At 45.7% G+C, this 17,011-nt stretch overlaps 1 protein-coding gene and 1 pseudogene across 6 annotated transcripts in view; both read left to right on the top strand.

Annotated features, from left to right (window-relative positions):
• Positions 1–17,011, top strand: part of LOC126529766 (DNA-binding protein P3A2-like) — a 169,667-nt gene that overhangs the window by 79,192 nt on the left and 73,464 nt on the right. For all 6 annotated transcript variants that reach the window (XM_050177275.3, XM_055070003.2, XM_055070004.2 and 3 more), the window contains one exon: positions 13,253–13,432. In XM_050177275.3, the coding sequence (XP_050033232.1) occupies positions 13,253–13,432 (180 nt within the window). The remainder of the gene's footprint in view (positions 1–13,252; positions 13,433–17,011) is intronic.
• On the top strand, positions 2,380–3,031 carry LOC140213189 (piggyBac transposable element-derived protein 4-like; annotated as a pseudogene).

Below are 17,011 nucleotides of genomic sequence, written 5' to 3'. Positions count from 1 at the left end.
AAAGTGAAAAATTATAGGCCCATTAGCTTACTTCTAGTATTATATAAAATATTTACCAAAATAATCTCCAATAGAATAAGGGCAACACTGGACTTAGTTAACTAAGGGAACAGGTTAGCTTCAGGAAGGTATACTCTACAATGGATCATATCCATGTCATCAATCAGGTTATTGAGAAATCCGCAGAGTACAATAACCCTCTATATGGCTTTCATAGATTACGAAAAGGCATTTGACTCAGTAGAGACACCAGCAGTCAAAGCGGCATTACGTAATCAAGGAGTACAGAATGCTTACGTGAACACTTTGGAAAGCATCTACAGAGGTTCTACAGCTACCTTAATTCTAGACAAGAAAAGCAGGAAGATACCTATAAAGAAAGGGGTCACACAGGGAGACACAATTTCTCCAGTGCTATTCACTGCGTGCTTTAGAGAAGTATGCAGTCTATTAAACTGGGAAGGCTTAGGAGTAAAAATTGACGGCGAATATCTCGGCAACCTTCGGTTTGCCGATGGCATTGTTCTATTCAGCAACAATGTAGATGAGTTACAACAAATGATTGAGGACCTGAACAGAGAGAGTGTAAGAGTGGGGTTGAAGATTAATATGCAGGGGACAGAGATAATGATAAAGAGCTGGGCACAGGAACAAGAGTTCAGGATCGCCAGTCGCCCTCTAAAGTCTGTGAAGGAGTATGTTTACCTAGGTGAATTAATCACAGGGATCCCTGATCATGAGAAGGAAATTCACAGAAGAATAAAAATGGGTTGTATCGCATTCGGCAGACATTGCCAGCTCCTGACTGGAAGCTTACCATTATCATTGAAAAGGAAGGTGTACAATCAGTGCATTTTACCAGTGCTGACATATGCGGCAGAAACTTGGAGACTGACAAAGAAGCTTGAGAACAAGTTAAACCATTGGGTTCAGCGGCCGGCGATCCACCGAGTACGACGCGAAAGGCCAAAGTCGCTATGGCTGGCGATTCGCCGGCCGCTCGGGAAATGGTTGCTTGTGACTTCATTCAGTAGATGGCAGCACAAAACAAGGTGTTTTCGTTTTGCTTCATATGCTTTCCACTAGATGGACCTAGTTGTCCACTGTTTGAGGTTGATTTTTGTTTTTTAGAAGGCAAAAAGCTGGCGTCCCAGTGTCGTGGAAAACATGGTGTCGTGGAAAAAACATTCTTTGACACAAGAGGAAATTCTTGAACTTGTGTTCAACAGTGAGGCCGAAAGCGACGTCAGTGATGATGAGGATGTTCAGCTAGACGATGCGGAGTGCCAAGGTGATGACAGTGCCAGTGATGATGAAGAGCATCTGTGTTCAGATGAAGATCCCATGGACTCTTCTCCACCGTATCCGAAGGTGCAAATACTTGAACAGTGGGAATGGGAAGAAGACGACAGTGCTGATAACGTGGTCAAGCACCCATTCATTGGTCAACCAGGCATCAAGAGAGGCACCCAACTGCAAATAGGTGCGCGTCCCAGTGCTCTTGGTATGTTCGATGCCCTCCTCGGAGATGAGATTTGAAGCACCATTGCCATGCATACAAACGCCTTTGCAAGCGAGCAGCGTTTGCATCCCGGTCCCACTTGGCATGATACAGCGCCAGATGAAATGAAAGCTTATTTTGCCATGTGTGTGCTTATGAGCTGCCGTATCGCGTCATTGCAAGCCCGCCTATTGCATCACGAAGTGCGCATACACCTACTGATTCGTACAGAATAAAAGCAGCCACGCTGTCTTCAATAAACCATTCCATTGCTTGCACCTTGTTGTTGTTACTCGCGCTACAGCATGAGCCAAGTTAAGAAGAGCAGCATTCAGTCGTATTGGTCAACAAGATGTGTTATTAGCACACCGTTTTTTGGTTCAGTGATGTCAAGGCACTGTTTATGGGCATTATCTCGATATCTTCATCTCTGCGACAATACCGTTCCCCAAGGTGAAAATAGGCTGTGCAAGATACGCCCAGTGCTAGACCACATATTGAAATCCATAAGTACAGCCTATCCTCCCGAAGAGCGTCTTGCCATTGACGAAAGCCTCATAAAGTTTTGCGGTCGGCTGTCCTACGTGCAGTTCAACCCTTCAAAACGAGCCAGATTCGGGATTAAATTCTATGAACTGTGTGAATCTTCGAGTGGCTACTGCCTGTAGTTTTCAATTTACACTGGCAAAAGTGAGAAGACTCCCACTACAACGGGATTATTGTACAGTGCGGCTGTTGTCATTGAGCTAGTGGGAAAGCGTCTGCTCGACGGCCACACACTATACATGGATAATTGGTATTCCTCGCCTGCACTATTCCGCCTCATCAAAGAAGGTGGTTCGAATGCTGTTGGCACAGTTCGCCTACTCCGTAAAAACATGCCTGATGAGTTCAAGAAGGCAAAGTTGCAAAAAGGGCAATGCAAGGCTCTTTTTTTATGCGGAATCATGGCCCTCACTTGGCAACATAGAAAGACGGTGACTATGCTTTCAACGTGCCACAGTGCAGCCAATGTGATAGACACCGGAAAAAAAGAGTCGTAAGAACGACTTGCCCGTTCTAAAACCGGAGGCTGTGCTCGATTACAACCGAGGCATGGGGGGAGTTCATCACGAGGATCAACAAGTCGCTTCGTTTCCTATCATGAGGTGATATGCTAAGGGCTACAAAAATATCTTCTTCAACATAATGGACATAGCTGTTTATAACAGCTATGTTCTTTTTATGAAAGCAACAGGCAAGCGGCTTCATTATGCTGCGGAGGAGATTTTCGAAGAAGCCGTTCTCCCTCAGTACTATGGTCGAAGAAAGCCGCTTGTCGTTGCCACACCAATGCGGCTGCAGGCAGCCGAGTGGGCCCATTTCTCTCGCCAAATACCACCAAACAAAATGAAGCAAAATCCATCCACGCTGTGCATCTGCAAAACGCAAGGAAAAAAGTCTGAGAGCAGATGGAAGCGCGAAAAGTATGAAGTTGCGCTTCACATGCCTGTGTGTTTCAAGGCATTTCACATACTGAAGTCATTTTGAGTGTGTTGGTGCACTGAGAAATTGCGCATCCAATAAATCAAGGTTTGTTGCTGTCCCACGTGTTTAGCGGAATTTATCGCAATTTTTATACAGTGCCGCACGCGGTGTACCAGCGGAAAAATTTCGGCGCGGAGGGCACGGAAGCCAAGGGGTTTAGGACCGCGCAAAGAACGATGGAATGAAAATTGCTACCATAACTTTAGGAGACAGAAAGAGAGCGGTTTGGATCAGAGAGCAAGTGGGTATAGACAATATTCTAGTTGACATCAAGAGGAAGAAATGGAGCTGGGCAGGTCATGTAATGCACCGGTTAGATAACTGTTGGACTATTAGGGTTACAGAATGGGTACAAAGAGAAGGAAAACGCAATCGAGGACGACAAAAGACTAGGTGGAGCAATAAAATTTGGAAATTCGCGTGTGCTAGTTGGAATCGGTTGGTGCAGGACATGGGTAATTGGAGATCGCAGGGAGAGGCCTTCATCCTGCAGTGGACATAAAACAGGCTGATGATGACGATGCTTGAAGGCACAAACATTACTGAAGTGCGTTTTTCTCAAAATCAATTTTTCAACCGTTTTTTACCATTCTGGAAGCCGCGTCCCACATGAATGTGCTTATCACTATTTTTGCAGCCAAGTATTGCACATTTTTTCCCTCTACTGTTCCACCTTCTTCAGCATGAATGGAGCGCAGGGTGTTAGCAAAGACCAAGTTGCATTTTCAACAGCTGGTCGCACAGTAGCAGGGCAGGAATGATAATGGTTGTGTATTTGTGCGCTTTCGCTGAGGCAATGTGCGGTGCACTGCCAAAAGCTTCATCTCATTCGTCTGGAGCAAACTGATCCGCAAAAAGGGATGTACAATTTGCAGTACAAGAGGAGCATGTAGGCTGCTTCCGCACTGCACTCGGCTCCTGCTTTATGCTAAACGAGAACATGCAGCAAGAACTGTGAACGCAAATCGAGGTCTTGTGAATGGGCGAAGCATTGCGATCAGTTTATCAAAGCGTCATTCTGCAGTGCGAGTTACTTGCGCCATCCATCTACAAAAAAAAAAAAAAATGAAGTAAATTAGCTGTTGTGTGTTCTACAGGGCCTTGGTGAAACAGATCAATAAATTACCTCATTGCATGATCTCAGGAGACTGTCCGAAACATGCGGAGTTTTCGTATAAGCTGCAGATAGGCATATATTATATTTCAACTTATTGATAGATCTAACTATTTGGATACGTTAGAGATTTACTGTATCACCCAGCAGTGAAAATATGTGCACACTGGTAAGATAAATTTTTATAGTAGGTGGGGTTTTGCCGAGTAGAAGGCTTGATTTGCTACTGCAGCTTTATTATATCACAGTAGACCAAGGGACGAGAGAAGCCAAAAGTAATGTACATGTATCTTCTCGAACGAAATCTCGGAAAAATGCAGCAGTCAGCACTATGAAATCAGCACACTATAGCTTTATGGCACCATCAATAAACAGAATATTATCCATCTCTCTCTTTTTGGCTGCAAGATGCACTCAAGCACACAGGATTACAGTTGAACCTCACAATAACGAAATCGGCGGGGAGCGCGAGAAGATCCGCTTTCGCGAGAACTTCGTTGTTGCGAAAAGAGAGGGCACAGTTAGGTAATGCATCTCAGAACAAAACTTTACTGTCAAAATTCCGTTAGCCTACTTTGTAAGCTTTGCTCGAAGATATAGAACTGCCTTGCCAGAGTACAAAGTGCGCCGCATGCGTTGACCACCTCTGGCAGCACTGCTGTAGTAGGGCAATATTCTCAGCCAATTGCTTTTGGAGATGTGATCACTTTTGCGAGATTTTGTGTAACTCGGCACCGGAAGCAGAGCAACAGCTTGGGCAGCGGCATTTCTCCAGTGCACGCTGTTGCCCGTAGGTGCTGCCACGTCTGGTGCCTAGTGCAAAAGTGATCGTATCTTGTGCACCCGAAGGCAAACGATTGAGATAACAGCCCTTTTGTGCAAATCTACATCCGGCAGCGAATCTGGACGCAATGCCTGTCTCATGGCACCAAAACGAGCATTCTCGAAGCAAGGGTTGCATATTCCCGGACGATCACTCGATCATGGCCTAATGCGTGACACTCCATATGCTGCGACCGCCATCTCAAGCGCCATAAACAATTCCATGTTGGTGGGATGTGGACTTCCTTATTTTTGCTGCATTTTTCTCGCCAAGGCGCTCATTACGCAGTCCACTGCCACGATCGGTGATTGTTGTTCAAAACGCATATTCAGTTTGCATTCAGTTTCGCCTCACGCCATTGGCCTAAGCCTCACCGAGTCTTCAGCTGCGGGGAATGCAAACTGAATGCTTGTTTCGACCAACGATCTACGATCTCACTTAGTAGGCATGCAAAAATCATCGTCACGTGTCGGTAGCAACATGCATGCTGCTTCAAATGGGTGATCAACAAACAAGATGGCAGCCACGACGTGTTTCCAGCGCACTGATCGCTTCCGGCGCTTGGTTGTTTTTGTGAGCAAAAATGTCAGCGCTCACATAAATGTAATGTGGTGGTATTTTACGCAATTTTAGTGCAGAACAGTCGCATTTTAACACTAGAACTTATCTAGTGAGGCGAGTCTAGCAGTGCTAGTGGAGGAATTAGAGGGCAGTAAATGGGATATAATAGGGCTCAGTGAAGCTAGGAGGCCAAAAGAAGCATATACAGTGCTAAAATGCAGGCACGTCCTGTGCTACTGGGGCTTAGCGCAGAGACAAAAACTAGGAGTCGGATTCCTGATTAATAAGAATATAGCTGGTAACATACAGGATTTCTATAGCATTAACGAGAGGGTGGCAGGTCTTGTTGTGAAACTTAATAAGAGGTACAAAATGAAGGTTGTAGAGGTCTACACCCTTACATCCAGTCATGATAACCAGGAAGTCGAAAGCTTCTATGAAGACGTGGAATCGGCGATGAGCAGAGTGAAAACAATACACTATACTGATGGGCGACTTCAATGCCAAGGTAGGCAAGAAGCAGGCTGGAGACAAGGCAATGGGGGAATATGGCATAGGCACTAGGAATAGCGGGGGAGAGTTATTAGTAGAGTTTGCGGAACAGAATAATATGCGAATAATGAATACCTTCTTCCGCATGCGGGATAGCCGAAAGTGAACGTGGAGGAGCCCGAATGGCGAGACTATAAATGAAATAGACTTCATACTCTATGCTAACCCTGGCATCATACAAGATGTGGACGTGCTCAGCGAGGTGCGCTGTAGTGACCAAAGGATGGTAAAAACTCGAATTAGCCTAGACCTGAGGAGGGGCCGGAAGAAACTGGTACATAAGAAGCCGATCAATGAGTTAGCGGTAAGAGGGAAAAAAAGGAATTTCAGATCAAGCTACAGAACAGGTATTCGGCTTTAACTCAGGAAGAGGACCTTAGTGTTGAAGCAATGAACGACAATCTTGCGGGCATCATTAAGGAGTGTGCAATAGAAGTCGGTGGTAACTCCGTTGGACAGGATACCAGTAAGCTATCGCAGGAGACGAAAGATCTGATCAAGAAACGCCAATGTATGAAAGCCTCTAACCCTACAGCTAGAATAGAACTGGCAGAACTTTCGAAGTTAATCAACAAGCGTCAGACGGCTGACATAAGGAAGCCTAAAAGCAGTGAAGAAGAAACTAGGAATTGGCAAGAATCAGATGTATGCGTTAAGAGACAAAGCCGGGAATATCATTACTAATATGGATGAGATATTTCAAGTGGCTGAGGAGTTCTATAGAGATTTATACAGTACCAGTGGCACCCACGACGATAATGGAAGAGAGAATAGTCTAGAGGAATTCGAAATCCCACAGGTAACGCCGGAAGAAGTAAAGAAAACCTTGGGAGCTGTGCAAAGGGGGAAGGCAGCTGGGGAGGATCAGGTAACAGCAGATTTGTTGAAGGATGGTGGGCAGATTGTTCTAGAGAAACTGGCCATCCTGTATACGGAATGCCTCATGACCTCGAGCGTACCGGAATCTTGGAAGAACGCTAACATAATCCTAATCCATAAGACAGGGGATGCCAAAGACTTGAAAAATTATAGACCGATCAGCTTACTGTCAGTTGCCCACAAACTATTTACTAAGGTAATCGCAAATAGAATCAGGAACACCTTAGACTTCTGTCAAGCAAAGGACCAGGCAGGATTCCGTAAAGGCTATTCAACAATAGACCATATTCACACTATCAATCGGGTGATAGAGAAATGTGCGGAATATAACCAACCGTTATATATAGCTTTCATTGATTACGTGAAAGCGTTTGATTCTGTCGAAACCTCGGCAGTCATGGAGGCATTTCAGAAACAGGGTGTAAACGAGCCGTATGTAAAAATACTGAAAGATATCTATAGCGGTTCCACAGCCAACGTAGTCCTCCATAAAGAAAGCAACAAAATCCCAATAAAGAAAGGCGTCAGGCAGGGAGATACGATCTCTCCTATGCTATTCACAGCGTATCTACAGGAGGTATTTAGAGACCTGGATTGGGAAGAATTGGGGATAAAAGTTAATGGAGAATACCTTAGTAACTTGCGATTCGCTGATGATATTGCCTTCCTTAGTAACTCAGGGGACCAATTGCAATGCATGCTCACTGACCTGGAGAGGCAAAGCAGAAGAGTGGGTCTAAAAATTAATCTGAAGAAAACAAAAGTAATGTTTAAAAGTCTCGGAAGAGAACAGCAATTTACAATAGGTATCGAAGCACTGGAAGTGGTAAGGGAATACATTTTCTTAGGGCAGGTAGTGACGGCGGATCCAGATCATGAGACGGAAATAACCAGAAGAATAAGAATGGGCTGGGGTGCGTTTGGCAGGCATTCTCAGATCATGAACAGCAGGTTGTCATTATCCCTCAAGAGAAAAGTGTATAATAGCTGTGTCTTACCAGTACTCACCTACGGGGCAGAAACCTGGAGGCGTAGCAGGGGGCGGCAGAAAGTTAGGTGGGCAGATGAGATTAAGAAGTTTGCAGGGACGACATGGCCACAATTAGTACATGACCGGGGTTGTTGGAGAAGTATGGGAGAGGCCTTTGCCCTGCAGTGGGCGTAACCAGGGTGATGATGATGAATCGCATTTGAGCACATTTTGGAGCCTGCTAGCCTTACGTGAGTAGGTAGTATGCGGAGTTATGTTCCGGCAAATTTCGTCGATTTGGGATTGCAGTACAGCGACATTTCGTTACTGAGAGGTACGAAATGAATTGAATCCTATGGTCGTATCCGAAAATGTTTCGTTGTCGCGAGAATTTCGTTGTGGGATTTCATTATCGCGGGTTTCGACTGTAATGCATAGCATAGATAACCGGTGGACCAATAGGGTTACAGAATGGGTGCCAAGAGAAGGGAAGCACAGTTGGGGACAGCAGAAAACTAGGTGGGGTGATGAAATTAGGAAATTCGCAGGCACAAGTTGGAATCATTTGGCGCAGGACAGGGGTATTTGGAGATTGCGGGGAGAGGCCTTGATCCTGCAGTGGACATAAAATGGGGGCTGATGCTGATGATGATGATGATATGCTTTAGGTGCGAATGAACATGTGGGATGGTGAGCAGAGAAGGATGGTGGCTTGATGTGCTCTGTCTTCCTGCGCAAGCACGGAGAAAGGGTGAGGGGAACAATCTCTTGGTAATGTAATCAAGCACACGTGAGAAGGCAGGGTGGGGCAGTGTTAGGTGTAATCTGCCACATGTGAGAAGAGCGGCCTTGGCATCATGCACGTTGTCTAATCTCAAGTTTCAGAGAAACATTTAAGTGGAAGGCAGACAAAGCATTCGCTCTCATCAACGCTTTCATCAACTATCGACACCCTCCCATGAGTGTTGTGTGCACTGTAAAACTCTTAAAAATGTTGAAAAACCCTTCCGAAAAGCAAACAAACACGCGGGATAGCAAAAAGCTACGGGTAGGGCTATAGAGCAAACATAAAATTGTAACTACGTTGTAGCTCCCGTTGGTCTTGCTTTTTTGGCGGTGCCATGTTTTGGTTTCGATTGTAAGGCTGCGTGGACGTGATGTTCACTGCCCCCGAAAAGCTGGTGCGCATGTGCAAAGCCGTAAACGAAAAGAAAAAAACCGGTCTGCGCCATAAAACACGAATGCAAGTTTGTACCCTGCATTAGAGGGGTCGTATACCGCATACCTCTCTCTTGCGGTAGATGCTACGTGGGGCAGACTGGTCGCTGCCTAAATGAACGGCTACGAGAGCGCCAAACGCTGGTAGATTCATTAGCGCGGGGCGGCCATTTGGCCATGCATTGTAAGCGGTGCGGGTGCATGCCTGCGTTTGATACCACGTGTGTGCTTGGTAGGGGAGGCACAAGGGGGGGGCGCGAGATTTGTGAGGCATATCACATTGACAGGGAAGGTGATAACTGTGTCAGCACTGCATAACTTGCCTTGTCCAAAAAAGAAGAAATGTACTTACAGAACAGTCTACCACATTTTGATTAGAATGTGCCCTTACTGTTTTAACCCTGTGTGTGCATGCACCACCGAAATGTATATATGTACCTTCGCTCTCAGTAAAAACCTCAGTTGATGTTTAGCGCTCGTCCTGTCGTCTTCTCTGTCTGTGTCCCTGTTATTTGGCGCTAGTTTTTTGAATAATGATGACACACCAACTAGACCAGCTTTCCGCCTTGATCGCTTTGATTTCTCGTACATCGGGTCCTGTGCTTCCTTCTTTTATGTGTCGAGATCCCTCAATTACTTATGTGAACCTAATAGCAGTAACTACCTATCGGGCAAGAGTGCTATCCTTCGCCCTGAAGAATGGACTGGTACCGCCTGATGTGCAAGCCTTGTTCCATCCCTGCCAAGCGTCCGTGCAACATACTAGAAGAATCACCTAAATCTTCCGTGCCGAACTCTGGAGACACATCCAGTATTTCCACTCGTGCCTACGTGTGCATCCCGCGACTAGGACAAGCTGCCAGGTAACCTGTGACGCCTTGACGAGGACTTGGGCTATGGAGGCAGCTAATGTTACCGAGTTTCTGTGGTCTTTTGGCCTGTCATCTTTGTGTGCTTGGAAAAAAGCAAAAGAGGACTCCCAAGATGTTCATAACAAGAAAAAAGTGTTGTGTTTAGCGGAATGTGGTCTCCCAGATAAAGTTCAAAGGGTTTTGAGCTGCGGGCCTAAATTTTGTAATGAGGTTAACGAGACACCGCTTGGACTCCTTACCATGGTTAGAAAAGTTAGGCAATGTGCAGAGGCGGAAGAGAAAGCTCAATGTATTTCTGAAGGTGTCGACTGCCTGTCAAGTAGGAAGCCGTGTTCACTTGGGGCAACACTAGCGGTGAGCAAAACAATTCATTACCTCAGGAAGAATAATCTCTCTTTGCTGACTGCAGATAAGGAGGGTGGTTTCGTCATGTTGCCCAAAACAATGTATCACGGAAAGGCTAAGCAGGCTATTGAAAAGAATTTTGTTTCCTTGGAAAGATCTGGCAGGGAAGTAAAAGCAGAAGCATTAAAACTGTATGAAGAGATCAATTTGACAGGACTACAGAAGTCTGTAAAAGCTGCGAATATGCCGGGGCTGAACGTATTTTTTTCTGCAAAAACCCACAAAGAAGGCATGCCTCTCAGAGCAATTGTATCCGAGAAAGAAGCCTGGCAAGGTCTGGTATCAGTATACCTACAAAAGGATCTTAGCCAAATAGACGTAGAAGATCCTTTTCGTGTGAGCAACTCAAAGGATGTCATTGAATTTTTGGGTGAGCAAGATGGTGCTTCACGAGCCAATTTTGCCTTTTCAGTTGATATTGAGGAGCTCTTTTATTCCATTCCCCAAACAGAGTTGTTAGACGCAGCAAAAGAGCGGATTGAAAGCTGGGGGGCTGTTCAGTTCCAAAATAGTAGCGGGGTATCCGTAAACGACTTTGTAGCATTAGTCGAGTGCAACCTCTCTTCCACCTACATTTGTTTTAACGACAAGTTGTTCGGGCAAAAAGATGGTATTTGCATAGGCTCCCGCATAGCTCCAATACTTAGCGAAATATATTTAGGCCAATTTGACAAGCGCGTGGCAGTGTGCATGAAAGAGGAAAAATGTGTTGTGAGGTGTTTTAGATATGTCGATGATTTTATTGTGTTTGTGAATGTTGACGAGAGCGAGAAACCACAAATTGTAAAAAGTGTTTTAGAGATTTTCAGTGATTGTTCTGGCAAACTAAGGTTCACACATGAAGTGCCGATGAACGGGTGTCTCCAATTCCTCAAGCTGTGTTTGTACTTTAGCACAGGGCACATCTGCTGGTCGTACCAGCCACGCACAAAAAAGGAAGTTCTAGCATATAATTCGGCTCACTCAAAATTGGTTAAGAGGGGCATTGCAAAAAATTGCCTACGTGGTGCTCTAAAAAAGTCCTGCCACCATAAAATTGAGGTTAGTTTGCAGATGCAAGTGCTCCAATAGCAGAACGCCGGTTTTCCGAAAGATATCGTGATGGCTGTGGCGGAATGCCTCCTGAAAGAAATCAGGGCAGGTGGACGCCCTGGCATAGCAGCCGAAAAAAGCTGCAAGAAGCTGAAGCGTACAGCTATATACCGTACGTGCACCAGCTATTGCACCGGCTGAGAAAAGTTGGTGAGAAGTGCGGCGTGGATGTGATGTTCACTGCCCCCGAAAAGCTGGTGCACATGTGCAAAGCCGCAACAAAAAGCAAAAACCGGTCTGCGCCATAAATCATGAATGCAAGTTTGTACCCTGCATTGTTGGGGTCGTATACCGCGTACCTCTCTCTTGCGGTAGATGCTACGTGGGGCAGACTGGCTGCTGCCTAAATGATCGGCTACGAGAGCACCGAACGCTGGTAGATTCATTAGCGGGGGGCAGCCATTCGGCCATGCATTGTAAGCGGTGCGGGTGCGTGCCTACGTTTGATACCACGTGTGTGCTTGGTAGGGGAGGCACAAGATGGGGGCGCGAGATTTGTGAGGCATATCACATTGACAGGGAAGGTGATAACTGTGTCAGCTCGGCATCACTTGCCTTGTCCAAAAAAGAAAAAATGTACTTGCAGAACAGTTTGCCACATTTTGATTAGAATGTGCTTGTACTGTTGTAACCCTGTGTGCGCATGCACCACCGAAATGTATATATGTACCTTCACTCGCAGTAAAAACCTCAGTCGATGTTTAGCGCTCGTCCTGTCGTCTTCTCTGTCTGTGTCCCTGTTATTCTGCGCTAGTTTTTTTAATAATGACGACCCCCCCCGCTTCAGATTTTCGAATTTTAGAAAATGGGTCGACATACAATCATGTAAGTACGGTATTAAACTGCAAAACTGACCAATATTCAATACAGCATAACTTCACTGCTTCCGCTTCAGAGGGAAAAAAAAGCACTTGAATTTATTCAGGGCATGTTCGTGCTTTAAAAAAGTATTTTGAAGACCTTCATATCTGACTGATATGTAGTCAATGCTGGCATACTAACTTGGTGTTCCCTTTAATAGGAATAGGCCATACTGTACACGTTGATTCCTAGATACCCAAGTTACTAAAAGCTTGCATCGTCCCTGCTATCCAATGACTCCCGAGTACTATGTGCAGCACCGCATTTGCAGTGATGCAGGCCCACCGGAGGTCCGCCTTTGCGAGGTCCGCCTTTGCGCAATTGGCTGAGCCTGCACACCGCACTGCCAGTATGCCGCTTGAAATGTTGGAGAGGCAGCAGCTGAACTTTTGAACTGCATCATCAACATAGGCAATTGGTGGTGTCTCTTCTTCTTTTTTTTTTTTTTTAAGATGAGAAGTACAGGTAATGCTGTAGCTTGTACAGTGGCAGCAAATGCGGCATCACTGACACGTCCTGCGCGGTGCCCGTGTGCCTCCCATAGGACGGAGATAGGCGACAGTGGTCAGAGCGGCAGCCAGATGTTTGAGAGTGGATGTGCTGCACTTTTTTTTTTTTAAAGTTTTCATTTTGTAAAGAATTCCTTCTTGCGTTCGTATGACTTGCGTTTTCCTCTGGCATGAATGGAGAGCACGTAGCAGCAAGGGCCAAATCTGCTACAAGCCATGCACTTTGGTACATGCATTCTGATATTGGATTCAGTATTCGATTCCAAATCTACTATTCGATATTTGCACACCCCTACAGTACTTTGTTACATTGATGTTAGCTGTATGCCGTATAATGGAGTTGCCTGAACTGTACGATTGTTTGTCAGGTGTTCGGAGCCCACCCGCTGGAGACTGTGGTGCGTGCTTGCCGGGGCGTCCTGGTTGGGGAGCTTGAGGCAGCACTAGCGCAGCAGGCCCCACCGCAAGCTCAGGACGACCCAACGCTGCACGAGCTGCCTCCCCTCGTCGTCGACGGCATTCCCACACCGGTCGAGAAGATGACTCAGGTGACCAAAATTACGGTAGAACTCGACTCGCTAGGAATGTCAAGGTTAGTGCAACTTGCATCGGAGCAGTGTGGTGACATGCCGTCTTGCCACTGCTGAAATGCGTCGTGTATGAGCCGTGCATCAGGCTGCACCATCTAGCGCCGCCTTGCACGGTGCATGGCTGAATGTGATGCGGGTTGGGTCTGCGGCCACCACAGAGGAAATTTTTGTGGATCTTTCTTTGTCATTTAAAAGTGCCACTCCTCATTTCTTTTTTATTTATTTTTTACCCAGTTGCGTGTACCCACTGACCCAAGTAGGTGTCCCAAAGGGGCTCATTAAGGAGCAGCACTCACCCAGTGCCCCATACTCGGACCAGCGGTTACGTTCAAACCTGGTTTCTTAAGTACAGCAGCCCAATGCTCTACCCATTAGACTGTGGACTACCCAGTGACCTGGCAATTGGCAGGAAAACGGTTATAGGCATAGATAGAGAAGGACATGGATGCCAGAAAGTGGCTCAAGTACCCTAAAATATGTACTGGCACTAAAGATCAATGCCATTATTCAGTAATGAACTGAGTTGGCCTTGTCTGCATTCCACAAAAGCCTGTACAACGCACTGACACAGCACGGGCAAAGTACATGACGCACTTCTTTTTATGGTTTACCATCAGTACCGTACTTATTCAAATCTAGGCCGATAGCTTTTTTAAAATAATCATATGCCAAATTGTAGGGTTGCCTTAGATTCGAGGGTTCTAAATAGCGCACCATCTTGTAATTGAAAATAATAAATATGGTGCACCATCTAGAAAAGTAAACACAAGCACTCAACACACTTCAATGTCTCAAGGTCTGGTGGTGTAAACCACAATGGTTACCACTTAATAGCCATTACTTTCATGGCCCAATGATGTTGCACACTAACAAATACAAGTAGAGATGCACACACTGATACAGGCTGGAGTTTAGAAACACAATTTTTCTTTGCCAGCAATTTTGCTCAGCCTATACCAGTCAAAATTATTGGCCTGTAGCTCAGCGGAGAATAAAAAGCCGAGGAACCACTACAGTCGAACTCTGCTATATCAAACTCGCAAAAAAATGCCTATCAGTTCGATATAAAGCATAATTCGATATGAGCCTGCTAAATAATTGGATGTCATAAAAGCACATAACATTTATACAATCACTTTAGTGATGAAACTAGCTTAGTTTCGCATGAAATAGTCCTGCATTTTCTTCTTCTTAGGCAATTTCACTGCCTGCAACGCACGCCCTTCTCTACATTGTCTAAGGAGTCGGAGCAGCTGAGGCCGCAACCTTCCGCATTCGTGCAGAAGCACCGAACTAGTGCGAGCACACCAATCACTTCGGAGGATGTGGGCTAAGGACCGTCGTTGCTTCCCTCATTGTGCCCACTTTCACTTGTGCTCAATACCAACTTCTGGGGGTACTTTCCCGCTGCTTGATGTTCGATATATTGGAAGTTGCGGCTATTTTTGTTCTATATAAGCGTAATTTTTGCTATATATACTCAATATAACTATACCGTGTCCAGAAATTGTTCAGTATATGGAATAATTCGATGTAAACGGGTTCAATATAGTCGGGTTCGAGTGTAATTCCAAACATTTTGCAATGTAATAACTAAGAAAAAAGCCTCACATGCAGTCAAATATATTGCAGTACTTTTCAAGAGCAAGAAGTTAACCATTTCCAAAGGGAAACTCGCCAAGCACACATATGCAAAAAAGATGGATGATGAGCCCAACTTTTGAAGTGCTGTTGTATTTTTCAAGCCTTCTTCTCGAGGTCAGACCAGTTTTCTCTATTCGGCTGTGTACATTTAATGAACAGAGCCTCGATGCGTTTTGTCACTGCTCAGAGCCGAAGAGCGCATTGGGGTGACCAAGCGAAAGGTGCAAGTATAGATATGGAGACCTTACATATAGTCGCGTGAAATGCAGACAAGCACGGCGTTGTTATACTATGTTTCTGTATATTTGAGGCTCTACAGTCTAGTGACTGCCAGCATTCGACGAGTTTTTGCATGGCTGGCGCAGGAATAGAATATGTCCTATTTCACAACCGCTGGACCGGAGGGTACAACGTTGTAGCTTGGCAGCATGCCGGCCTACAGCTCGGGTTCACTCGAGTGAGCATGCCGAGCTTGTGCCTGGGCGCTCCAGGTTCTGGTGCCCGTGCGCTGCCACAACTGATAGCTGGGACGTTGCAGGCCAGGTTAATGCACCGAATTATACAGAGGGCAAAATTTCAGTGTTCTTAGCCTCACCGGCATAACATATCTGACTTCGCTGGCCGCTGCTTGGCTTGCTGGAAACGTCAGACTACGTGCTACCTTGGAGCGAACACACAATTACCGCCATTTCTAGTAAAGGATGGAAAGTAGCAGAGGCTCGGCACAAAGTGCTTCTAAGTCACGGCCGGACCGTGGCCATGGTAAAGTTTCGCCCATTTTGCTGTGCCGGCATCGCATTCCGGCATCGCATTCCGGCATCGGTTGGCACTGCAACTGCACCATAACCACATCGTGTTCTCCTTGGTGACAAACGTAGCATGCGATTCCTGCTGACAGCATTTCTGGTGCAGTGTCAGAGATTATTTCGTTGGTTTACTTCGACGTATTCAGTGTAGAGACACGTATGGTGTCTCACTCTGCTTTTAGGACATGACCCACGTGCACATTGTCGGAAGAATATTGCCTAAGTGATGTTCAGGCTGTGCCCTACACTCTCGCTTTCATTAGTGATGTGGTTTCTTAGCTTTCTGAGACCTGTAGGGCTGCTGCAAATAAAGATGTTTCAACTTGATGTCAAAGCATAACGTTCGTTACCAACGTCTGGTGAAGCAGCACTGGTGAGATCAAACAACTACCAAGGTAGTGTCGCTGTAAATAAAAATTAGCCGCTCGCTGCCATGATGGTGGACGGCAGCAAGCTGTCGTGAGAAGTTTGCCACTTATTAAGTGGTCCATTGCTGATGGGTCAGAGATCGTGGGCAAGACTGAGAGCTGTAGAACTTGTGTCTAGGTCCGTGAGCTATCGGCAGACAAATAAGCAAGTGTGCCTGTCAAGTTCAACTGTGTGCTTGCTCGATGAAACAGAGTAAGCTCGTGCGTAGACAAACATCATTGATCTGCAACAGAATAAAAGACACGGGCAGGCGGAGGTCCGCCAGGATCATGCACACAAGCTCACATGCGACACCTGCACATCGTAGCATTGAGACACGTGACACATTGGGCCAATAATTGCAAGTAGGCTGAATCACAACCGTGAACATACGTATGGGAATTAATTTTCTGCATTGTTGGCATTGTAAAAATAAAAAATGAAAATGTTAAACAACTTTCATTTTTGCATGGAAATACAGTCGCCGTTTATTCGGACCTCATGGGGATTGCGGAAATGTCCAAATAAACAGGTGTCCGAAAAAGCAGATTAAGAAAAAAAAGAATGAAATCCTTTATTTCCATGCACTTATTCGGGCTCGGCAGTAGGCTTGAAGAAATCATGAATGCGCTGTTGCACGCTGTTCCGTTTACGCGCAATCAGATAAGCCTGAATCTCA

This window comes from Dermacentor andersoni, chromosome 9, assembly GCF_023375885.2.
Source record: "Dermacentor andersoni chromosome 9, qqDerAnde1_hic_scaffold, whole genome shotgun sequence".
NCBI lineage: Eukaryota > Metazoa > Arthropoda > Arachnida > Ixodida > Ixodidae > Dermacentor > Dermacentor andersoni.
The sequence above is the reverse complement of the archived record's forward strand: the minus strand, read 5'-3'. Positions and strand labels throughout refer to the sequence as shown.